Source organism: Molothrus aeneus, chromosome 3 (assembly GCF_037042795.1).
Source record: "Molothrus aeneus isolate 106 chromosome 3, BPBGC_Maene_1.0, whole genome shotgun sequence".
NCBI classification, from domain to species: domain Eukaryota; kingdom Metazoa; phylum Chordata; class Aves; order Passeriformes; family Icteridae; genus Molothrus; species Molothrus aeneus.
The window spans coordinates 8024872-8050157 of NC_089648.1; the positions used below are offsets into that span (position 1 = coordinate 8024872).

Genomic DNA, 25286 nt, shown 5'->3' on the forward strand with positions numbered 1-25286 from the left:
CCTTGGCTGGTTCACACTCACCTTTCGCAGGAGGAAGCAAATCCGCTCAATATTCCTCAGCCTCTCCCTCTGTCAAGAGAAAGTGGGGGAAAGGCAGGAGATTAGCTGGTGTCACAAATGAAGACAATATATCACAATTACAAGGGGTCAATGTTTTAATTAATGGCTGCAGTGAAGCAGCACATGTTATTAATCTGGATTGACAGCACTCACTTCTTATCCACTGCTTGCACACACAATGATTTTCCCATTTCTAAGTCCCAGTGAGTTATTTCTCATTTGTTACTGGGTGTAACAATATCAGCTGGGGATTCAAGCATGTGTTAGCCTTCAGCCAGAGGCTGCAACTCATTTTAAGTCATCATTTGTGGCTCTATCCAATTGTGCCAGTTGATACCACAGAGACCTGGTCTTGCATTTTCAGGCACCCAACCTCTGGCTTCAAGATAAATCTGAGTGGGAAAAACAATGAAGTTTGCATGGCAGCGCTTCCTCTATCATTAAGATGGTGCCTGAACATGTGATACTAGAATTTAACACATTTGTTACTGTCATATTTTCTGAAAAATCCCTTCACCCAGGATTTTGCTCCTGGGAAGCTGAGAAGCCTCAGAGAAAAAGGAAAACAATTCTTATCTCATTTGCTTCTCCTGTGTTGTGCTCATGTGGAATGTGTTTGGAGATTGTTTACCCACAGGTGATTGTTTCATTAATTTCTGCTGTGGGTTGTTTTGACTCATTGGCCAATCAGGGCCAAGCTGTATCAGGACTCTGGAAAGAGTCACGAGTTTTCATTATTATCTTTTTAGCCTTCTACAAGTATCCTTTCTGTATACTTTAGTATAGTTTAGTATTCTTTAATATAAAATAGTATCATAAAATAACAAATTAGCCTTCTGAGAACATGGAGTCAGATTCATCATTCCTTCCTTCATTGGGGCACCCTGCAAATACAATACACATTAGTGAAAAATATCTGAAATGGCCTAGAAATGCCACTTGAAACAACAGATGCATTCAAAAATACTGAGAATCACTGTAATTAAGCATTGTGACTCAAAAGATGTTCTAAAAACTCAACTCAGAGAAAGAAGACAAATCAAAGCCAGGCTTTCTTTTCAATGGCTCATAATGAGAAGCTAACCAGCAAAACCAAATTTCACTGCATAGCCCCTTGGCTGGAGTTACTGTGAAAGATTCTACTTAGTGTTAGTTACACTGCAAAAGGCAGAGTGGGCTTGCTGTCCTCAGAAGATTACCTGATATTTTCATTTAGATATGGCAAAATATTCCAAACAATTAATGTTTTTAAACAGGTAATGTACTATAACAATGTGAGAAGCCAACTCTCCCTAAGCCTTTTGCTTTTCAAATGTTTTAAAACTCAAGGTTGTGGCAAATTTGATTCTAATCTCCAAATAAATAGATTTTTTCCTTTTCTGTCCCCAAGTTTAAGCCATTGAGAGCCACAGAGGCAGTGGCAACTTGATAGGCCCCAGAAAAATACTGTGCCTCTTTTTGGAGTCTTGTTAATTTTTTTTTTTTATCGTGGAGACCAATTTCATTACCATTTTAAAATACAATGAGATTATCTCCATAGAGCATCCCAACTTTCTGGAAGTGAACAATTTACTAGAATTTGGTACATATAAATTCAGTGTGTAGTTCTCAGATAGGAAGTAAAAACAGATAAAGTGGATTGAAAATCAGATTACTTCCAGTAAATTCAAAACCAGATGACATCCATTGATGTCCTCTATAGGATTTCTTCATACAGTTTCCTTCTTTTCTTCTCATTCTTTGATTATGTGTTAGTGAACAGTAAAAAAAAATATATATATTCTAGGTTTATAAATTTATATATTTATTTATAAATATTCATGCTTAAAATCATCAGTGGTCTAAGCAGTACATGTCCTCAGCTGAGTTATGGAACAAGGTTAAATGGCAAAGTACTAGCTACTGCATCTGGTTATCAGTTGTAGGCAATTCAACAACCTGATACTCTACTGTAGAGATCAAATTTAGCACCTGCCACAATCATTGTCATTCCCAGCGAGGTGATGGGGAGCCAAGTTCTGCTCTCAGTTCTGGTGGTACAAACTGGCACGTGCAGCTGTAGTCAGCTAAATCACCCTAGATTACAGCTTTAATTAACAGAGGAATTTGGATATGCTTAAATCTAGGCTGCCTTTCTGGTTCATTAGTTACAACTGAGTTTACAATCCAAGGCTCTTAATGCTCTCCTATAGCAGATGCAGCAGAAAATGATATTTACTCCTAAAGCATAGGAGAGTCCAGAGGCCTGCCATGGGACAGAGGGGTCCAGGCACGCAGCTCTTAACAAATTCTTTCAAGTTTTTGGCTCATTGACACAGATAGTATGGGAGAAAGTAGTCATCCCATGCACAAACACAGAGAAAGCAAAGTGTTTCAAAAAGGAAAACTTGTGTCACAGAATGAAAAGGTGAAAAAGAAAGCATTAGCATCATATGACATTCTTCAGCTTTTGAATGTCCAAATTACCTTCCTGCCTCCTTCAGCAAAGAGGAAAGCCATTAACATAAAAATTGCCATCTGGCTTCCTCAGACTGGCCCAATAAATCAATTTTCCAAACCACAGCTGACTTCACAAGAGACTCCCAGTTCATTTCCACACTCATCCTTCACCAAGAGCTCTGTGCTCCCTGTTTCTGGAGCAGCCCCAGCCCCCAGGCTGTACTCACTGCATGGGCTGGGTTGCACTGGTCGATGGGGCTCTTGAAGTCTGTCCGAAGCTCATCGAAGGCAATTATCTGAAAAACAATTTTTTCAAGTCCTGTAATGAATGCTCCTTCAAACTTATTTTCTGAAAAACAATTTTTTCAAGTTCTGTAATGAATGCTCCTTCAAACACTTATTTTCCTTAAGGGACTAATCAGATGCATTGCCTGCCTTCCTCACTTTCCAGGGAAAATACAGGAAAACAGCTTCCCTGACACACTCCCTTTAGAAGTAAGTAGTTAAAACAAAACATGGGATACTCCTACGTATGACACCTAGAACTCATTAATCTGTCACTCTGCAAAATCATATCTATAGCCTTTTCAGTGCTGCTACTTTCCATATTTCTTCCTTCAAATCAGCAAGATTTCTTTTTTCAGATTTCCACATGACACAAAACTGCTTCACAAACGAATACATCTCCATATTTGATGGAAAAAGTCATTAGCTGCCTAAAACACAGAGATGCATCTGATATGATGTCCCATGTTTAGTACATAAACAGCTGATTTTTATCCCTTGTTAAACCTACCTCAGATATTAATTCTGAATTAGTATCAGCTTCACCATTAAGCTGCTATTCATTAACAAGCACACTTCTCAAAAGGCAAAGCACTCTAGAGCAAACATGTCCTTCCTAAATTCTGGTGGGTTTTAGAACTTTACTTCACACCTCATTAATGGAGAGATGTCTTTTGCTCAGGTCCTTTGGTTTCCTCCATTGACAGATGGACTGAGACAATCTAGTAATCACTGGTGCTTTTAAAGTACAGCAGACAATTTGTCTATAAAAACAATAGTGTTTTATAACATTTTCTTGGAAGATCTTGAGTTAGATCTATTGAAGAGCTAGCATTTTCTTGGAAGACTCTTTTCTTGGAAAGAAAATAGCTGTAATAATCCTCAGCACACTTCATTCAAAAATCTCAAAGCACATTCTTAACTTGGTGTTTGCATTCCAGTAATACCTTTTCTGCTGCTTTTGTCTTGCTTCACCCAAGGAAGGAAAGCTCCCTGACAGGCACCACATAAACAGATGTTAAAACACTGATTCCTTTTTAGACACTTTACAGCCTAAAGTGTCTGTTCTTAATAAAAGATGATGGAAGTACAAGGCAGCAGGTCTGGTAATTAGCAGATGAGTGCAACAGCCATTCCTTGATGTGTAGCAGCGTGCCTGCAGGCTGCCTTTTCAGAAAAGAGCCAACTGGGTGTCAGCGCAGACCTGCTGCATAGCCAAAACACATTCATTTAACAGAGATGGAAGGCAGGAGCAGAAAACCTGAAAATGGCCTGTTCTTGAATCACAATAATATGGTGAGAGGCTCGAGAATAAAACCCAGAGCTACAATCCATGAATTTCAGCACCTCTCCACATCCTGCTCTAATGCTGCACTCATCCTACTGAAACACATCTCATTTAAAAATCAAAAGTGTGGCATTTTACAAGAGCACTCCACAGAATTCAATTTATTCAACTATGACAAGTCAAAGTGGCAGAATAAACCACAAAGGGTACTATAAAATGTGATTACAAGTGAAGCATTTCTCCCTACGGATGCAGTATCTTTCCAAGTTAGGAATTAGATCTACAATGGTAAAAGAACAACTGAGAGAAGCTGTGAGGGGCTTGCAGTACATTTGTGAAGAATAAGGCTCATGACACCTCTGTATTTAATATTTCTTGGACAGGTCTTCATATCCTCCAGCTGGAGCAACTGCTAAGAGGGTTACCTGTGAACAGGTGAGTCAGACACACCTAGAACTGGGTGTCTCTGCAACTGGATATCAGCATCAGCACTGACAGAAAGGGGGAAGGATGGAAAAGAGGTTAGCCTCAAATATACTGCACATTTATGTTTACTTACATTTTTCTTTTTTTTTCCTGCTTTTTTTTTTTAACTTCACCAACATTCCCAGCTCTGCAGCCAAACCCCCACTCTTTATTTGCTGGCACATAATTTGTGTTATGCTTGCATTATAAGTAAGTGCACTGAAACACAACTGAGAGATATTTTAGCACATGGTTTTCACAGAACCAGTAAGTGTAAATGCAACAGTCTCACAGACAAACCTTTTGAGATGAGCCTGCAAGTTATGACAACGTTAAGAGACATTCCTGCTACACCTGAAAGAGACTGAGGTCTGCTTTCAAGCACACATGACTGGAGGAATGTTTCTTCAATGAAAGTTTCAGTGTCTCTCTGGAAGGAGGCTGACAAAAATAAATCCTCCTCAATTTATTTTTAAAAAAGTTCCATAATATTTTGATATTTTGTTAAATCTCCAGAAATAGTCTGGTGATGACATGAAAATACCTATTTTAATTTATGAAAAAGCACATTCCTACTTCCTATTTCTCAGTTACAGTGAAAAAATATAAAGCATAGGCAGGGTCAGAATTAGAGAAATATAAAGAAACTCCCAAAGCATTTTGGGGGCATGGTTTTCTTCTGTTTTGTTATTGAGAATGGAGTGTGTTGGGGTTTTTTTCATTGTTTTTAGATCTTACAATGTGGTTTGTCCTAAATCTAAAACCACAACTGAGTAAAAGTGTAGCTTCTTAAGATTAGCAGTTGCTCACAACACACTGAGTAATTGTGCAACAAATTCTATTATATTACTGAAAATACAGCTGGGCTGTGCTGCAGCAGAGTTTGCATAATTAATTAGGAAACATCTTCCTCTTTCAATTATAAGTCTCATTCTGTGGCAGTTTAATGGCCTGGGGCGTTGAGTGGCTGGAGCTGCCATTTTCCCACCCAAACCCCAAATAACCAAGTACTTGTCTCCATGAAGTATTTCACAGTGCTCTCAGGGGAGCTGCAGTGCTCTGACCACAGCCAGAGGAACAACCTCGTGCCTGCTCCCTTTTGAGCTGGATGCAGTTCATCCTGTGTCACAGTCACACTTTCTGAAAAATCCCTTTGCCCAGGATTTTGCTCCTGGGAAGCTGAGAAGCCTCAGAGAAGAAGGAAAACAATAATTATCTGATTTGCTTCTCCTGTGTTTTGCTGCTTTGGAATGTGTTTGGAGATTGTTTACCCACAGGTGATTGTTTCACTGGTTTTCTGTGAATTGTTTTGACTTTTTGGCCAATTGGGGCCAAACTGTGTCAGAGCTCTGGAAAGAGTCACGAGTTTTCATTATTACCTTTTTAGCATTCTGTAAGTATCCTTTCTGTATTCTTTAGTATTCTTTAATATAATATAGTATCATAAAATAATTAATTAGTCCTCTGAGAATATGGAGTCAGATTCATCATTCCTTCCTTCATTGGGGCACCCCGCAAATCCAATAATCCCGATTCCCACACATCCACTGAGCAGAGCTGCTGAGTGCTCCAGGAGAGCACCTGGACATGCTCAGGGGCTGTTTCACCTCAGAACCTGCCACACTCACAGCATCCTGAGCTGATCACCATCACCATGAGTTCATCTCATCTCACCTTGAGACAATAAAATATATCCCAGGCAGGGCACTTCATAAGAAATGACATCGTTTCACCCCTGTAAATGAATGCATTTTATAAAGCATTCATTATCTTTCAGCTATCCAATCTAATTTGATGGAGGGTGGCAATCAAGACTACGAATCATGCACATGCATGGACATCAGCAACCAAATCTCTGCAAAGGCCACACAATAAAAACACTGTTCCAAAGTAAAATGACCAGCCCCTGGACACAAAGCTGAGCAGAATTTGGACACATGTTTCCAAATGGAAACATGAAGACTAGAGACTGGTTCTCACAAAATGGAGAGATTTATTTCTATTAGTAAACATTAATGTTGTACACAGCTTCATAGATAGAGAATAAGGACTATCTGACATTTATTTAGGAAATTGAAGGAAAAAAATCCAAAACACCAAGTTATCTGTTGACTTGCAAAGCCCTATGAGGAAAAGAAAAAGTGCATCATGTTTAGCAATATTTTTTATAATTACTGCAGAAACAGGCCAGGGATTGAATGGACAATGGATATTGCATTACCTTCTGTCTTGGGGAATTTTCCCTGTGAATCCACATTGCAAATCACTGCAGGAAGTTTGTTCTGCCTCTGCCCTAGCCATGCTTTTTCCTGGTGAGAGAAGTGTACTTGTGTGTGTTTTCCACCTAATAAAACTGAAGTTCTATAAAAATACTGCTTGCAGTCTCTGGTGATTCACACCATCTGCAAATCTCAAAATTCCCAGTACAAGCCAGCAAGGAGTTTGCCCCAATTTATGCACATAATGCATCAATGAGATCGTGATGACAATACATGTTTCAATTGCAAGTATATTTATAAAATTTGTTTTAATTGCCTGCACTCTCTCTGCTTATCAGAGAGACCATAACAGTTCTGAATAAGGAAGTATTCACACAAGACCAAACATGAATTTTGCTTTCTTTTTATGCTTATGTACCCACCAAAATGAAAATTTCACTTGATGTTAGAAATTAGCTATGATATCTCATTTTTAGGGAAGATACTTTTTTTTTTTTAATCACTGAGCTCTTACAGAAACGTATTTTAATTGAGAATGTGGTGGTTTAGGGTGGCAGTGAAGCTGGTGTAGGTGTGAATGCAGTGACAGCAAAGAAGTTGGATATTATTGCCTACTGGCATCTCAGGAAAGTTAAGATAAAACAGAACTTGATGACAAGCACACCAACCACAGAACAGAACAGTAACACCTAACATATGCTTCCTTGCCACCACCCTGTCAATGCACCACCATCCCATGTTGAAGGAACTGTCTTTAATGGTTCTTTTAGACAATTTGTCTCCCCTCCACTCTCCCAGGCAGCTTTCACAGCACCCAGGCTGACTGACCCAGGTCAGCACTTGGACAGAAGGGAGGCAGGATTAGGAGCTCCTCAACTTCATGGCTGCCCAGCAATGCATCCAGAGATATTAACTGTGTTGGGAAAATGTGTTTGAATCATGAGGAAATTGGCTGAGGTACTTGGCTGGATTTTGTTGGGCAGAAGCAGCAACTGAAAAAATGTCAGTCAGGTAAGAGTCAGTCAGGGAGGAATGAAAAAGGACCTGGAAGGGAAGGGAAGTCACTGCCTGGATGTGAGGGAGCCCATAAAGAGCTACAGAGAACGGGGACAACAGCAAAGTGACAGAGTGAGAGAATGTTTTTTTGCTACCCAATTCTTATCAGTATATGAAATGAACGTGAACAAGAAATTTATCTGTGAGGTGTTACTCATCCCTCTTTGCTCTCTGGTTGAATTGATCTGCCTAATGTTACCAAGCATGAAAGATATTTCAAAATTGTATGAATGGAGGGGTGACCTGCCCCAAATTCCAGTGAATTTTATGCTTTTTATCATGTTGTATTTCCTGTCTATATCCAAGCATCTCCCATTAAAAAGGGAAAGAAGTCTCCAGTCTTGGTTTTCATCATACCTCTCTATGCTACACAGCAGCTTCCCAGACCAGTGGATCTGACATGCTGGTGTTGATGAGAACATTACCAATAGAGCCAAATCAAGGGCAAAGAAAAAAGTGAGATGGAAAGTATTCCTTTCTTCTCTTCTCTTCTCTTCTCTTCTCTTTCATTTTTTGAGTAATTAATTCACCACATATTAACAAAAGTAAACAATAATAATTAACAATGCTTTGCAGTTATAGATCTGCCTCCAAGGCAATGAAGGTCTTAGCAAAGGAAAATATAATTTCCATTTTTTTATACAAGGGAAAAAAAGAAGCTCAAAGAAATTAAATTATTTACAGAATCAGTGGCAGAAGAACCAAAGCCTCTGGATTGTTGCACCATATAAAGTTTAAGGGAAAGAGAGAACACTGTCAGTACACTGATAACATGAGAAGTGAAACCATGCACTTCTGCCTGATTATTGCGCTGTTGTTCATCTCTAGAGCAGAGCACTGCTTTAAGCAGAGCCTTTTTGGATTAAGGTTGCAAATGGTTTTAAGTCACTCAAGGGTAGAAAATTGTTCTATTTGTCAGATTTCACACTAACAACTGTATGACATTTCCTTGCTCTACTTAACTTGAATTTCACATGCTGCCACCATCAAATAACCCTCCACACAGAAATCCAAAATGTGGCTCTATCCAGTGCTGCACAAACACTTGAGCACCCAGTCTATAGCCCTTTACTGAAGTTCTTTTGTCTGTAAAAGGATGCTACATTAAGGACAACATGATTTAAACTTTTTAGTCTCTAACTGGAAGCTTAAGCAAATTAAAGTAATGAAAATCTTAATATAATTTCTCCAGTATTTAAGCCAGATCCTAAGGCTTTTCTAATAGAAAGTCCAGGATGCAAATTTAAAAATGCATAATCTCCATTCTGTAAACATGACTCCAAATTATTTCCTACCTACCAGTGGAAATACAGAGGTATAATTGTACTGCTGTAAGTAAATACTGATTAAAATCCATAGAGGAAGGCTCTTTTGCTGAGAGCATGTGTGCACGAACATGCCAGCTGCACTGCTATATTTACACCTCTGTTTTTCCCTGCATAGATAAAAACTATGCAAGTGAAAAAGTAGCAAAATAAAAACCACCCCAACTTTATACAGATGGCCAAAAGCAATATTACTGCATCAGCTACACGAAATCAGATTTCCAAGCCTGCAGTGAGGTGCAAGGGAAACCACTAAGAATCAAGAATAACTGTTTGGCAGTCACTCAAAACAGTCCGCACCTATTGGCACAAGCATGAAAAGCTCCATCCACATTGGGGAAAAAATACAGAAATTTATTTTCAGGAATACAACCACACTGTACCAAGCTTTGGGTGCCTTGATTGGAAAGTTACTGTGTCCATGGTACCAGTTATTATTGCAACACTGCAGATCACAGTTTGGAAAAGCAACCTAATTCCTGAATGTAAAGAATTCATGTTATTAATTTTGATAAAACCACTAAAAAACCCTCAGCAACCGCAAAATTCTGTTGTGCACACAATGCTTCCAGAAGGATGATTTGACAAGCATCTATTGACAGATTTCTACAACTCGTATAAAATGGGCTTTTAAAAATAATTTCATCTAACTGCAAGGTGAAACACTTTTTGTTGGCTAACAACAGGACTCTGGTCACAGATTTCACTCACTCACCACAGATACTGAAATATCTTCCCCAGTCATCCTGCAACTGAGATGTCAACCCCCTCCTGCAGCAGAGAGACAAATGTCCCACTGATTCACCACAGACAGAGATGACCTGGGCTTTAATCACAACTTTATACCCACTCGCTGTCTTCCAGTCTACACCAGCTGAAATGCAGCCAGACAAAATTCAGCTGTGCACATATAAAGTGCATTTTGTTAAGAGAAGGAAGACAAGCAGCAAGCTGTGCAGGAGGGATGACGCTAATATAGCTGTACAGAGCCTGCTTCTAAATAGGTTAATAGTTTTGCTCCCTGCAGCTAGAACACATTTCCAAACAGACCTCAAGCAGAGGAGGAATTTTTAAGGTGTGTCCAGACTGCCATCCTTCTTTCCCTCTCAAAGGATTTCATCATTTTGTTGTCATGATTCTTCTTTTTTTTTCCCTTTTTTATTTTTTTTTTTTTTACACCTTACTTTACTGCATTCACTACAGGGAACCAGCTCAGAAAGCAGCAGTGTTCTGTGAATCAAACACACTCCACAACTCACCCCTCAGTGGGACACAAACACTTGCTACCAATAGGAAGAAAAAAACCCCACATTTTCAATTAGCACCTGAACTGGTGAATACACCATCTGAACAGAAGGGAAGCTTTCTTGGATGTAGACATGCAATGCTTCCATTTAATTACATTCACTGTGGTAGAAACCATTCTTCTACCTCAGCTGGCTGAAGACTCCGTGGGTCAGTGGTGAATTAATGTCAGGGTCTGAACCAAAGGCAGCAGGTATGGTTGGCATTCCCAAGCACTTGTATGTGTGCTCTTTTCTTTTTTCCAATAAAATCTTACAGAGCATTTGACAGTGTTTCCCACCAGCCCCAAAGGCACAATATCTATGCATCATTGTAGGCTGGGGGAAATACAGGTGGAATCTCTGCAGCAATAGGGAACAGAGTATAAATCTCCCACACTCCTTGTGCTTTTGACACAAGTATGCTGCCAATATTCTCTTCATGCATATGGTCTCCTCCTCCTACATGCACTGGGGTATTTAATGTGGATTCCTTATAAAACAAACAGGTTTTTTCAATTTAGATAACAAGATCAAAACCTTTTAAACATTTCAGTCTCTAACTGCTTCTGATCTCTTCAGTTCAGCACCAAAACCCCGAGATCAGTTATTCACAGAGCACCAGTGACATCAAACTGACATGTCATTACTGGGAATGCTGTCACTTCTTAGTTAGGTATTAACTTGATGTGATGGTCGGGACTCGAAAAGCAAACAACCTGCTACAACAAGGATTCCCAGTCACAGCCACATACTCAGCAAACTAAGAAAAGGCATCACAGCATCACAGAATGGGTCAGGTTGGAAGGGACCACAGTGTGTCCAACCTCCCTGCTCAAGCAGGGTCATCCCAGAGCACACAGCAGAGGACTGTGTCCACATGGCTCTGGAATATCTCCAGTGAGGGACACTCCACACCTCCTCTGGCCATTCTGTTCCAGTGCTTGGTCACTGCACAGGAAAGTTCTTCTGAACTTCCTGTGCATCAGTTTCTGCCCATTGCCACTTGTCCTATTGACTGGCACCACTGAGGAGAGCCAGGCTCTGTCCTCTTGGCACCCGCACCCTCCCTCAGATACTGACAGACATTTGATGAGGTCCCCAATGTGTTGTCCCTTCTTGATGCTGAACAGGCCCAGCTCCCCCAGCCTTCCCTCAGAAGGGAGATGCTCCAGTGCCTTGATCAAAGCAAAGGTCATCAGAACAAAGTCTTACAGATTCTTGCACCAGCTTTTTCTTCTGTCCTGGAAAGGATGTAAACAAGGACCACATCTGCAGTTAAACTGAACAAGAATATGTATAAATTTAGGCCAAGACTTCATCCCTACTCTTGATCTCTTCAATGGGCCAAGCAGAGATGATGGGAGTTTGGATCCAGGCTTTACAGCTGAGGTGTCAAACTCAGATCTGTGGCTCTGATTCAGGGAATATCTAGTGCAGATGAATTGGTTTGCAGGTCCCCCAAGCAAGCAGGAGGAGATGAAAGCAGTGTTATTTTCTATCCATGTCCAGAAGCGGCTGCAGAACTCTGCTTTCAGCACCAGAGATAGCACTGCTTTGCCCTTGCTTCTCTTTATACTAAACTCCATATCAACTAAAAAAACACAGTAAGAAATTAGCTCCAATGTCTTTCTCACAGCCTCAATATCACAGATGCATCACTACAGATTTGTACATCTGCTACTTGCATAGGCCAAATTCTTCACTATCCATTTTTTTTCCACACCAAACTGGGGACAGGTTAGACATGAGTTGGTGAAACACCTGTACAAGAGGCTGGCCAGGTGCACAAGGGAGCAGGAAAGGTGGCCTGGTTACAGTGGACCAATAGCTGGTTTATTCTGTATGGAAGCAAGATAACTGCCTACCTATGGAGGTGAGGGTTTGTTCTTCTGCCCTTGTTTTTCCTCAAAATTACAAATAATCTCTAATCTATCTCACCTCAAATGCAGTGTGCTCCCATGCAATGTTTCTACTCATCTTTTAGTTCTCATCAGAATTATAGTATATGCAAGGAGAAACACACAGATGCATTACAGCCACAAAGCTCCATCTTCATAAATTATTCTCAAAGTGAACCGAAGCACTTTTTCTATTACTTAACAGCTCAAAGCTGAAAATCCAAAGCTCGGAATAAACAGACTGTTTCTGCAGAATAAATTCAGGGAAAGGGTAGTAAACAGATGGGAAAATGTACCAAAATAGTTACAACTAGAAAAAAATATTTGCCCCAAAGAAGACGGTAAGAGAATGAGATCAAAAGAGAAGATTCTTTTCAGTATCAGTAGATAAAAGTCATGGGTGAGAGACTGGCCAGCTGGCTGGTTCTGTCTCTAAGCAAGTATCCAGTCTTATCACCACAACACAATTTGTTCTTTTCTTGAGCTTCCAAAGACTCCTACACATTGCTACAAGTTATTATTTTGATATTTTAAAGTTCTGTTATGCTGATACATGCTCGGGAGAAGCATTGCCTTCCTTTCCCCCACACACTCCTTAGTTTTCCTCTCATTGCTGCTGGTACTTTTCCCCCCCTCTCCCGTGTTCTCCATTCCTACGAGCAGCAATTTATGCACATTCACAAAAACCCAGGAGTCACATAAAGGAATCTGGGTTCTGTCACTAAAAAATCTGTTCAAGCATGTCACACATTACACCATACCCACACAGAAGACTCATAACATGGGCTGTCCAAAAACATCCACTACCTGAATTAACCACACCTTCTGGCTTCAGGCAGCCTCTTCTGCCCAAATAATTGCCTCCCAAATGAGAATGAGAACACAGAAATCTTCCCTCTTGTTAGTCCCCTTGCTCATACGTGGATTTTCTTCCTCTCATTTCCTCTTTCCTTCACATCTTTCTCCCTGAAGTCTTCCCTCCCCCAGTTCCATTTTCTCCCTTCCCACATCATTTTTATTCCCCGTTACCCACTCAGCAGTGGGGTTCTACTAAAGCTGTCTCAGAAAGAAGCCCGTGGGAGGCAGAAATTCTGCTGGATCTGTGCTTCCTGACTTTCAGGGGCACAGCAGGAGCCCAGCTGGACCAGCAAGAGGCAGGACAATGGAACAGGGGCTCTTCTAAATGCGGGCAGCACCAGGCAGGGATGACAACATTAAAGACCTTCCCAAGTTTTCTTTCTTGGCCAAAAAGAGGCCAGGCAGAACTTGGAGGAAATAACTCCAAGGCCAAGACACACACATAGACACATGTGAAATGGCCCTCAGCCACACAGCTGTGTTTGCAGGGCTAAAGCAAGGGGAAGCAATAAAGCAGCACTGGAGCTGTGGTTGCAGAAAAGAGGCAAGGGGAAGGGACACAACAACGTGTAAAAGTCATCAAAAACTGAAATTAAAAGAACAACACCCAAAAACATCCTCATCTGTTCAGCCATGTTCTCATAAAACTCCTTAGTTTAATTACAAAAGCATGATTAAGGATAAAGATACATTCCAGCATAGCTCCAAACAGGCCTGTCACTTGGATGATCAGCAAATCAATTTTCTAAAGGATCTACTAATAGTGTTTATATAATACTGAGGGATGAACAACTCTGAAGCACATGCAATCAAATTGATTTCAATGGAGCCTTCATTATGTTTGCTTATAAATGCCCATTCTGTGAATATATAAAGAAGTTTCTAGTTAGATGGTAATACAATGTGAACTATTTAGCCCAAACTCATAGCATGATAAAATAATAATGCAACAGAAGATTGACTAAACAATTACACACTTGAAACTGTGACTCACACACAGCGTGAAGATGGTTGGCAGTTAAATGCATTTAAAAAATCAAATGTCATTCTATTAAAAAAATGGTGCTTGTATCAACAATGCCTGGCACTTGCACACTATCTGGTATGAGATAATTTCAAGGGCTATAAGTTACTAATTATTACCATTTTACTGTCAGTTTCCTTAATTCTTTAAGATTTGGTTTCTCCAGCAATGTGCTTAGACTTCTGGACATATTTAAAAAAGCCCAACCTATATTTGACAGCTAGAATATGACATGACCTGCAAAAGCATAGAAATACAAAAGGATCCAAGACCAACTCAGATTTTTCATGACTTGTTACATTGGTGAGGGAGTTGCAAGCTGTGTACAATGGGAGAACCCAGTGATGGCACTACCTCTTCATCTGCCCTATGTTCTGCTTCATGTGCTCACATTATCAAAACTGCAGCCACAAGTTCAGCACTGCTGCAGTATCTTGCTGAGAAAACCTACTTCCATTGTAAATGTTTTGTGATTTTAATGTAACTTTCCACAATGACAATCCTAAAATAAATCCTTGCTTTATAGCAATACCTTTTGAATGGGAAGCTGAGAAAAACGTAAAGACTTTTGTCCTGACTTCACAAAGTGCACTGACGGCTCTCTGAATTTAAACTGATCCTCTGTTCAAAGCCATTCCCTCTTGTTCTGTTCCTTGTAAAAAGTCCCTCTCCAGCTCTCTTGTAGGCCCCATTCCAGTACTGAAAGGTGCTGTAAGGTCTCCCTGGAGCCTTCTCTTCTCCAGGCTGAACAATTCCAATTCTTTCAGCCTTCTCAGGGTGCTCCAAATCTTGTGGAACTACTCTGGACACACTCCAACAGGTCTTCTTATGTTAGGGATTCCAGAGCTGGGCACAGCACTCCAGGTGGGATGTCAGGAGAGCAGAGTGGAGGAGGAGAATCCCCTCCCTTGACCTGCTGGTCACACCTCCTTTGATGCAGCCCAGGACATGTCTGGCTTTCTGGGCTGTGAGCACACATTGCCAGGTCATGCTGAGCTTCTCATCAACCAACATCCCCCAGTCCTGCTCAGGGCTGTTCTCCATCCATTCTCCACCCTGGCTGTGTTTGTGCTTGGGGTTACCCTGATCCAGGTGCAGGATCTGGTCCTTGGCGTTGTTGAATGTCACAAGGCTCACACAGGCCCACCTCTGTTGCCCTGTTCTTCTAAAGTTCTTCTAAGCCTTCTGATGTTTACATTTTTGTAATGGAGTTTCTCACGCACTTTCACGTAAATAATGATTGTTTTGCATTCCCTTCTGGAGGAAGAGAGAACTGATGAACCAGTGTGGTTGGAGAAGCGGCAATTTCATCCTCCAATCCATGGTCTCTTTTAGAATTCTATAAATATGGAGGTCTAGAAATGGCCTTTTTTTGCCTTGGACATCTCAGCATGCAAGTGTCGTTCATTTTCGTGCCTTATTGCAACACACAGCTGTCTCCAGCTGTCAAGGTCCCTCTGGATGGCATCCCTTCCCTCCCACATGTTGACCACACCATGGCCTGGTGTCATTAAACCCACCAAGGGTGACCTTGGTCCCACCCTTATGTCACCAGAGAGGTTTGACAGCGCTGGTTCCAATTCCAACCCCCAAGGAACACCGCTTGTCACTGGTCTCAACAATCGAGCTGCTGACCACAACTCTGAGAGTGCAACTGTCCAGCTGATTCTACTGAGTTATCCATCTGTCCAATCCATGTCTCTCCAGTTTAGAGGCAAGGATGCCACTCAGGACAGTGTCAAATGCTTCGCACAAGTCCAGGCAGATGACATCTGTTGCTCCTCCCTCATCCATGAACACAGTTGTAAAAGGTCACCAAATTTCTCAGTGTGATTTGCCCTTAGTGAGGCTGTGTTGGCTGTCACCAACCATTTCTTTCTTTTCCACGTGCCTTAGCATGGCATCTAGGAGGATTTGCTCCATGATCTTGCATTCAGTTTCCTGGAGCGGGTTCCACAGAAGTTAGCACAAAACTTTTCTCAGGGGAATGCACCATGAGGATGACATAAAAGTCAGAAGCTGCACCTGTGGATCAGGTTGGAAGGGACCACAGTGGTTTTCCTGGTCCAACCTCCTGCTCAAGCAAGGTCATCCCAGAGCACATGGCACTGGATTGTGTCCACATGGTTCTGAAATATCTCCAGTGAGGGACACTCCACAACTTCTCTGGGCAATCTGTCCCAGTGCTCAGTTACCTGCAAGTACAGAATTTCTCCTTCATCTTCAGGTGGAACTTCCCGTGCCTCAGTTTCTGCCCATTGCCTCTTGTCCTATTGACTGGCCCCACTCTAGAAGAGCCTGGTCCAACCTCTGACACTCTCCCTTCAGATATTGACATTGATGAGGTTCCCTCTCAAGGCAGAACAGGCCCAGCTCCCTCAGCCTTTCCTCAGAAGGGAGAAGCTCCAGTCCCTTGATCACCTTTGCAGCCTCCACTGGACCTGCTCCAGCAGCTCCACATCTCTCTTGTACTGAGGAGCCCAGAAGTGGGCGCAGCTCTCCAGATGTGCCTCAACAGGGCTGAGCAGAGGGGCAGGATCATGGGCCTTGACCTGCTGGCAACAGCTTTCCTAATGCATCCCTGGATACCATTTGTCTTCTTGGCCACAAGGACAAACTGCTGGCTCAGGGACAGCTTGCTGTCCAACCAAACCCTCAGGTCCCTCTCCACAGAGCTGCTCTCCAGCAGGTTGACCCCCAGCCTGCACAGGGGCCTGGGGTTATTCCTCCACAGGTGCAGGACCTGGAATTTGCCCTTGCTGAACTTCAGGCAGTTCTTCTCTGCCCATCTCTCCATCCTGCCGAGGTCCTTCTGAAGGCTGCAGAACCCTCTGGGGTATCAGCCACTCCTCCCAGCCTGTGCCACCAGTGAACTTGCTGAGGACGCATTTGCCCCTTCATCCAAGTCATGGATGGATAAGCCAAACAACACTGGGCTCAGTATCAACCCTTAGGGGACACCACTCTCCTGTGCCACGGGTTACAGTGCTCTGAGATCTGGCATTCAGCCAGCTCCAAATCCACCCCACTGTCCACTCCTCCACTCCACACTTCCTGAGTTTGCTTGCGAGGATGTTGTGGGAGACAGTGAGGAAAGCCTTGCTGAAGTCGAGGTGGACAATATCCACAGCTCTCCCCTCATCTATCCAGGCAGTGTTCCATCTCTCCACCCATGGAGAGTTCATAAGTGGTCTGGACAAGACCTTCAGCAGCCTGGGCTAACTTTGAAATTAGGCCTGCCTTGAAGAAGAGATTTGACTGGATGATTTCCTAGATTTCTTCCAATCAAAATTATTCTATGAACCTTTTACCATTTCTTTTAGCAGGAACAAGACATTTCTGAAGTTGTAACTACTATCAAGGAATACAGGAACCATTCAGTTAATAAAATTGTTTCTTGCTCTCTGCACACCATCACGGTCACAAGTTGAATTTTTAACGGGGAACTTCCAACTGTGAAACCCTGGAAGGTGACCTAGTAAATCAAACAGTATTTGACACTCTTCTGCCTTTACCCCATCAGCTGACTCTGCCCTGTGACTTTAAGTGACTCTTTTCAGAGTGGAAGTAACAACAATTCTTACCTGTTTCAGAGAGACACTTTGTTTCCACAGAAATTGGAAGTGTTTTCCAAACTATCATCACCAGAAGAGTAAGCCTCCCAGTATCCCCAGTTTACAACTTAAATGAGACCTAGTTCCATTGCCTGGTAGAGTCACCTCCAGCTGTCAGCAGCCACACCAGTAATAAATGAGGGGCATGTCTGACAAAGAGGAATGGGTCAAAGAGATGTCTGTCATCTGTATGGAAAACATTCTCTGCTGAGCTCCCTCCTCCTTCTGAAAAATACTTTGCTAAAAGGATATTTATGTTGGGGTGAGGGTAATCCACTAAGCCAGAGGTCTGAAGGCTGAATTCAATGTTTTAAATTTGATTTAATGTAGTATGTGGTGGCTGAATAAACAAACACATGTAATGAGCTATAAACTCATGCCTCCAACTCAGTCTAAGAGTTTTACTCATGGTCTAATAAAACATGACAGCTATATTGCCTTGCTTATTAACAAGCATAGCAGTTACTTAAAAGCACTAGAAATACATTCTTTACCAATTTAGATATAAATCCCTTTAGTAAGTAGATTTTACAACTAATCCTAAGACCAAAAACCCCTCGGATATGTGACAGCCAAATAAGATTTAAATAGCTCTCTGCACATATTGTGGGAGGCACGAGACTCCACAGAATAATTTATTTTACACAGATAATGGAGTCACTGTGACTTGTGAGGCATCCAGAATTACAGCCAGTGGCAAACACACACAATTTAAAATCTTTCTCCAAATAAATCTCACCATGACAGTTCAAGCATACACAGAGATCTGCTTAACTCTGTGCCGGAGCCCATAGACTGACTTCTATGATCTTTTTAATTATTATTTAAGCATGGCAAGGTTAATAAACTGAGATATACCTCTTTTCCAATATAAAAGATACAGTTTGCTCCACAGCCTGTGCTGCCTGGCCTAATATCTGTCTGTCAGCATTGATGTGACAAACTTCTGAAAGAAAAGTTGTAAGGGAACTGTCAAGCTATGTTATATCCAGGGCAATCTGGCTGTGCTCTGTCTTTAAAAAGAGTGGAAATATCAGACTCATTCCTTAAACTGTCCTGACTATAAAACCTTGAGGGACAATGTGCTTAGCTGCTTAGGCAAGAAAAGACATTTTCAAGAAATATGTATAACACACAGCAATAGCATTTGTGCTCCCCTTCATCAAGCCTTAATCTGATTTTATTTTTAAGCACATAATTATCCAACTTTCTCAGAGAAATGCATTAATGACTCATTAGAGAACAGTACTGAACTTCAACGTCTGAAAAGAATTCAGGCTTGACCAGAAGTCTGCAAAGAGATTACAGACTTTCTTTTCTAGACAGGCTCTAAAGCATTGCAGAGAGGTTAAATTGAGATGATTGACAGCCTTCACAAGACAGAAGCACAGGTTCAAGTCAGATCACAGACCTCTTTACAGCTTTCAGGTAGGGCAGAGCTCTCCTCCAAACCTAAGCTACAGAAACAATAAGACATAGATACACAGAGAACATTGATAGATCAGCACACAGTTTGTGACCAAAGTGTTTTGCTCAACCGACTTTACTATCAAGCCAAGCTTATGTGCTTTCTATGTATCTTCAAAATTAAGGCTGTAAAATTTATCAAAAATTAAACTAGGAATTTTATGAAGAAGCCTAAGTAAGTCAGAAACCAAATACTCATCAAATTCTACATCCGCAACTCTTTGAGAGTTTTTGAATTTTTTACCTGAGCTATTGAAACCTGAGTGCTAATAAAACACAGTCCACATCACCAGGATGCTACAGTGACAAAAACCAGAAGTGGCAACATTTTACATGTGTATAGCGCCTTCTGTCAGAAAGCAAAGACATTTTAAGAATAGTCTTAAAAAAAGTGACAGGCAGTACTTGCAGTTTAGTTCTCACACTTTGCAAATGAGAAAACAAGGCATAGATAACTCAAGGTATCTGATAAACATAACACATAAAGCCATTAGCAGAAACAACACTGAATACAGATCACAAGGGCTTAATTCCCTGGTGTTTGCAAGAAAAAAAAGGATGCTTTGATTAAAACTACAAGTCAATCTTAGCCTAAATTACTCTGTTCAGTCACAGCCTGCCACTGTTTTTAATTTTACTTGTGAACTTGTAACTGTTCAGTGAAGCCAAAGTTATATTAAGTAGTTTATCAAGATTAATACTATCCAAAAGAAAAATAAGGTGGTGTGGGGGGCATAAACCAAGAAAGCTCCATCCTCTGCTGTTTTATTCTCCTTATGCTTGGCTCAAGTACCTGCCATCACTTTCAACACATGCTGCTCTTGTCGTGCCAAAGGGCTGCTCCTGGATTCATCTGTGTTCTCAACTATATCAAAATACTCCAAAAAGCATCCAGTGTGGCACAACTTCTCACGCTAGCACTGCCAATTTTTTCACTGGCATGATACCCCTGAAACTTTCTGGCAATCCTTAGGTTATGAAGCAGTCACATGCAAAGATTTGCTTGTACAACTTGAAAAAGAGATGGCCCACCACGGAAATTCTTTTAACAGTAATGTTCTTGGTACTTATGAAGAGCTTTGCCATGGACCACTTTGAAAAGTTGTTTTCTTAAAGCTTTCCTTTAAATAACAAATCTCAAAGCAAGTCTTTTCATCTTAAAATATCACCAGAAGGGAAGGACTCAGATTACTCAAAACCAATATGCTTTAAGAGAGCATAGTGCTGCAGGACTCAACACAAGCATATCCCTTTTTAACTGAGGAGAAATAAGGCACAACTTGGTCAACTTCAGTTAACTTCACTTGAGACACAACTCAGTGGATCTACACTAGAAATGAATGTGGTGTGTCAAGTTTTGTTGGGAGTTCAAACAGACTTGATCCAGCTCGGTTCAATGTTGGCAAGAAGCTAAAATCTCAGCTCAATATCATTTAGGAATAGAATAAAACTGGTCAGTAAAAAGTTGTATATAAAGAAGAAAAAGAGCTGAGGACAGCAAAACAAAGTGCCTGTGATAGTTAGTAGGAGGACTAACACTGTTCTTGAGCTTCCAACAAGATCAGATGAGAATATCAAATTATGTTGTTAGTGGAGCAAATTCTGCTGTTAGTTGTATCACACACTTCTATAGGGTGTTTCTAATACTGTGACATTACACCCAGAGGTAATGTGGTCACTGAACAACCTAAATGCTGTAAAAATTCTTGCACCACAGAGTGTCACATTAGTTTAATGCAGTACATGAAGATTTTCAAGCCTATTTCTTCCATTTAATATATATGAGTGAAATTCCAGCAATAATACAGTAAGACAATTCTTGTTCAGAGCTTAAACAAATGTTTCTGATAATATCTAATTTGGTTTTGTTGGGAGGTTCTTTTTTTTATGACAGACTCCTCTGGCTACCTGTACAAGAAAATCACTCAGAGGCAGAAAAAATATTACAATATATTCCAGGTATCTGGATTGTGTGCATTTTGTTCACAATTCCTTTAAAATGCTCTGAGCAGCTTCATTCTATCTGCTTCCAAAGAGTAAGGAGCATGGGAATGTACAGACAGTCTAACTTCTCAGAGGAAAGGCACCAGACAAGCACAGTGTCCAAAAAGAAAAGTCCTCATCTTACTCTCTTGTTTTGGTTGTACAGTTTTTATTATACTTCTTAGATCAATATGAATGAAACTCATAATTCATCTGACTTGCCAGCAGGAAGAAAATGAAGTTTTACTTAATCTGCTGTTAAATAATTCCAGATATATGCCCAAACCTCATTTGGCTTCAGATTAGAACAATATCAAGTCCAAATGCTACAGTTTTTTCTTATCCTTTAAAATAATTTACAAAATATAAATTCTTATTCTCAGAAATCTTCCAAAGTGATAGGACACTCAACTTATTCTTAGCAACAGAATGTCTTAAAAAAATAAACAGAACAACACAATCACTGGAACACTCCTCTGCCATTATTAGAACCTATGTGCAATATATTTACTGTCCCTTACCAGTATATTACAGTGGAAGAAAAATCAGGTCACAGGGAAGGAGTAGGAGTTTTGTTTCTTGGGAAGATTTTCACTACTGAGATGTTTAAGGTGAAAGAAACTCCTATGACTCAATACATAACTTAGAGAAGAAACCAGACTGCACCAGTTCATAGAGAAAGGATAATAAAAATGCTTGTGTTCTCTGTATGTGGATAACATGGACACCTAAAAGTTTATTTTGGCAGGGTGTTAAATCTGTTATTCCATGACTTTCCTTCACAAACCATGTATTTTATTAGAATTTTTCTATTTACTAGATAGTGCCAATTCTTTCTCTCTTACAACACAAGAGCATTTCCAGCCATTTTCCATTTCAATCCCTCAACAATTTATTAACAGATGTAAGAAACATGCAGCATAAACATAAGTGTATCAAGAAAAGGTTTTCTTTCCTAGTTGCCTTTACAGAGCTCTTGTACTCAGGGATTGCTCTTCATGAGTTTATAGAATGAAAGTTTAAAAAATGTTTCAATAAGAGTAAATTTGCAGTAACTGCAGTCATTTATGGGAGAATTATTTGCCAGATTTGCTGTAAGTCCTTTATGAATTCACAGGACATCAACTCCAGACTCAAAAAAAAAGAGGACACAGTGACAGACTTAAAACACATAAAACAACCATTAAAATTGCTGCAGTTTAATTTGTAGCTAGAGATTCAAAGGAGAACACACTTCTAACTCTAAGCCCCTTGAGGAAGCTGTGGAATTCTCACTTTTGGAGACCTAAAGGTTTGCAGAAGAGGAGGAGAGAAAACATGAGTAATAATCTAAATTTTACTACTCCTTTTTTCAGAGTAGTGCAGTAGCTGGCTGCTAGAGATCCTTTCCAGCCCTGCAGTACTTGACATCACAACAGCATTTGGCAATACCATCACAGCTTTGTGGTTTCCTTAATAAAAAAATAATAAAACAAGAACTTGTAACAGTCCCACAAAGAGTATAAAATAATTAAATTTCAAAGCATTCTTGCAACAGAAGGATTTCTTTCAGAGTGCAAATACAACTAAGCTAGCAGCTTTACTTCCATTTCAATAAAAACAAATTCTGCAGCTCCCTTGCTTGTTAGTGAAAGGAGGGTTTTTCTTTTAATCATACTCCATCAGGTAGCTGTAGAAGCATCCATGAGACTCGCTCTATATTCCAATTTACCCTGTTCCATCCTGAATGCTTACAGCACGGAGTCATCGTGTAGCACACACGAAGCGTAATTAATTCTAAAATTTGCAACAGTTCAAAAGAATTGCAAGTTACGCATTAGAATGATTTCACATCTTCTGAGTTACACGTTTACGCCTACCACAGTCACCCAGAACAGTACGGAACGAGCAGCAGCCCTGTGGAGTGCAATTAACGAAGGTGGACCACAACGTGCGTGCGGGTCGTGTATCCGAAGGACGGGAGAGTTTCTCACCCAAGTTTTTAGGAAGTTATGAAGGGAAAACACCGTATCTGCTTCATCAGACACGGGGTGGTTTCCCCGTCACAGCGCTCTGTTCGCAGGCGAGAGAAGCAGATGATGCGACCTGGAGAGGGCCGAACCCCGCCAGCACCGCGGGGCCGGGACAGCGGGGACCCCAGCACCGGGCACCGAGCCGGCACAGACCGCGGGCTGCCAGAGACAGACAGACAGACCCCGGGCTGCCAGAGACAGACAGACAGACCCCGGGCTGCCACAGACTGACAGACAGACAGACCCCGGGCTGCCACAGACTGACAGACAGACAGACCCCGGGCTGCCACAGACTGACAGACAGACCCCGAACTGCCACGGACAGACAGACAGACCCCGGGCTGCCACAGACAGACAGACAGACAGACCCCGGGCTGCCACAGACTGACAGACAGACCCCGGGCTGCCACAGACAGACAGACCCCGGGCTGCCACAGACAGACAGACAGACCCCGAACTGCCACGGACAGACAGACAGACCCCGGGCTGCCACAGACAGACAGACAGACCCCGAGCTGCCACAGACAGACAGACAGACCCCGGGCTGCCACAGACAGACAGACAGACCCCGGGCTGCCACAGACTCCGGGCTGCCACGGACGGACAGACCCCGGGCTGCCACAGACGGACGGACGGACAGACCCCGGGCTGCCACGGACGGACGGACGGACAGACGCCGGGATGCCACAGCCCCGTGGCCGCGGCTCCGTGCGCTCCCAGCAGTGTAATTGACACCGTCCCCCACACGGAGGTCTCAGGCAAGCTCCGTCCGCCCCGGCCCCACCGCGGGACGCTGCGCCCCGGCTGCCCGGGCCAGGGGCTGCTCGCCCCCGCCTCAGCCCGCCCGGCTCCCTCACGGCACCGGGACCCTCCGCGGGCCGGGGCTGGAGCCGCCTCCGGCGCGGGGGCTGCGGGGCTGGGGTACTCACATGCCAGATGGCGAAGAAGATGAGGGCGGCGCACAGCACCAGCGACAGCATGTAGCAGAAGGCGGCGAAGGTGAAGGCCATGGCGGGGAGAGCCCTCCGCGCCCCCCTCCGCCGGGCGGGAGGTGCCGGCGGGCGAGCGGCGACCCCCGGAGCGGCGGCGCGGCCGGCGGAGCGGGCAGCGCCTCACGCAGCCGGGGCCGGGCGGCCGCCGCCCCCCGCAGCCGCGCCCGGGCCCGCCCCGAGCCCCGCAACGCCCCCGGCCCGGCCCGGCCCGGCCCCTCGGCCGCGATGCGCTCCCCCGGAGGCTCCACCCGGGGCGGGTCCCCGGCGGGATGCGCTGGGGGTCCGGGGCTCGGCGGAGCGCGGCTGGCCGGGGGCTCCGCTGCCGCTCGAACGTCTCTGCAGGCAGAGAGAGCCGCGTGTTCCTGACTGAAATCCTGTCACGACAGCGTGAGAGGAAGGAGCGTAGGCTGGGATCAGTTCGGGCCAAATCTTGGGAAGATAATTATGTGCCTAAACTTGAAGTGCTTTGATGGGGGTTTTTGAAGTTTTTTGGGTTTTTTTCCTTTCAGGGACAGCTAAAGAGGGTGAAGCATTCCCCAGGCTCAGACCAGCGGTGATGTCCATCCTCTGAGGCAGAGGGGACAGGAGCCCAGCCCAAGAGCTCATGAACCAAAGCAGAGCAGCTGAGCAAAGCAAGATCAGTCTGCCCTTTCTCATCAGCTGAAAAAGGCATCTACTGTTGGAGTAAATAAATAAAGCCTTTCTTAACTGCCACTGCTTTCAGGTAAATGCAATATCCACATTGCTGAAGTACATAGGTGAAATAACAAAGGAAGAGCAAGCTCCTGCCTTCTCTTATTTTTAATGGATAGATCCATTAGTACCTTGTCTTTAACAGCATCCACAGTGTCTCCAGACACAACTTAGCTGTTTCTGTAGATCTGGTTTTGATTTACCATCAAAAGTTCTTCCACTTCTTTGGAGCACATCAGCTAGCACAATACAGCAGGTTTGCAAGCAAAAAGTTTTCATGAGAAAATATCAGAGAACCATCAGAAATCCCATTTAAAAATAT

The 25286-nt window shown here is 42.5% G+C and overlaps 1 protein-coding gene across 1 annotated transcript in view; it reads right to left on the reverse strand.

Moving 5' to 3' along the window:
* CNIH3 (cornichon family AMPA receptor auxiliary protein 3) overlaps nucleotides 1–24385 on the reverse strand; it is a 45484-nt gene extending 21099 nt beyond the window's left edge. The window contains exons 1-3 of the mRNA XM_066546217.1: nucleotides 24209–24385; nucleotides 2727–2795; nucleotides 22–69 (exon numbers count right to left, since the gene is read on the reverse strand). Coding sequence (XP_066402314.1) covers nucleotides 22–69; nucleotides 2727–2795; nucleotides 24209–24289 — 198 coding nt within the window. The 5' untranslated portion in view covers nucleotides 24290–24385. The remainder of the gene's footprint in view (nucleotides 1–21; nucleotides 70–2726; nucleotides 2796–24208) is intronic.
* Between the last annotated feature and the right edge of the window lie 901 nt (nucleotides 24386–25286).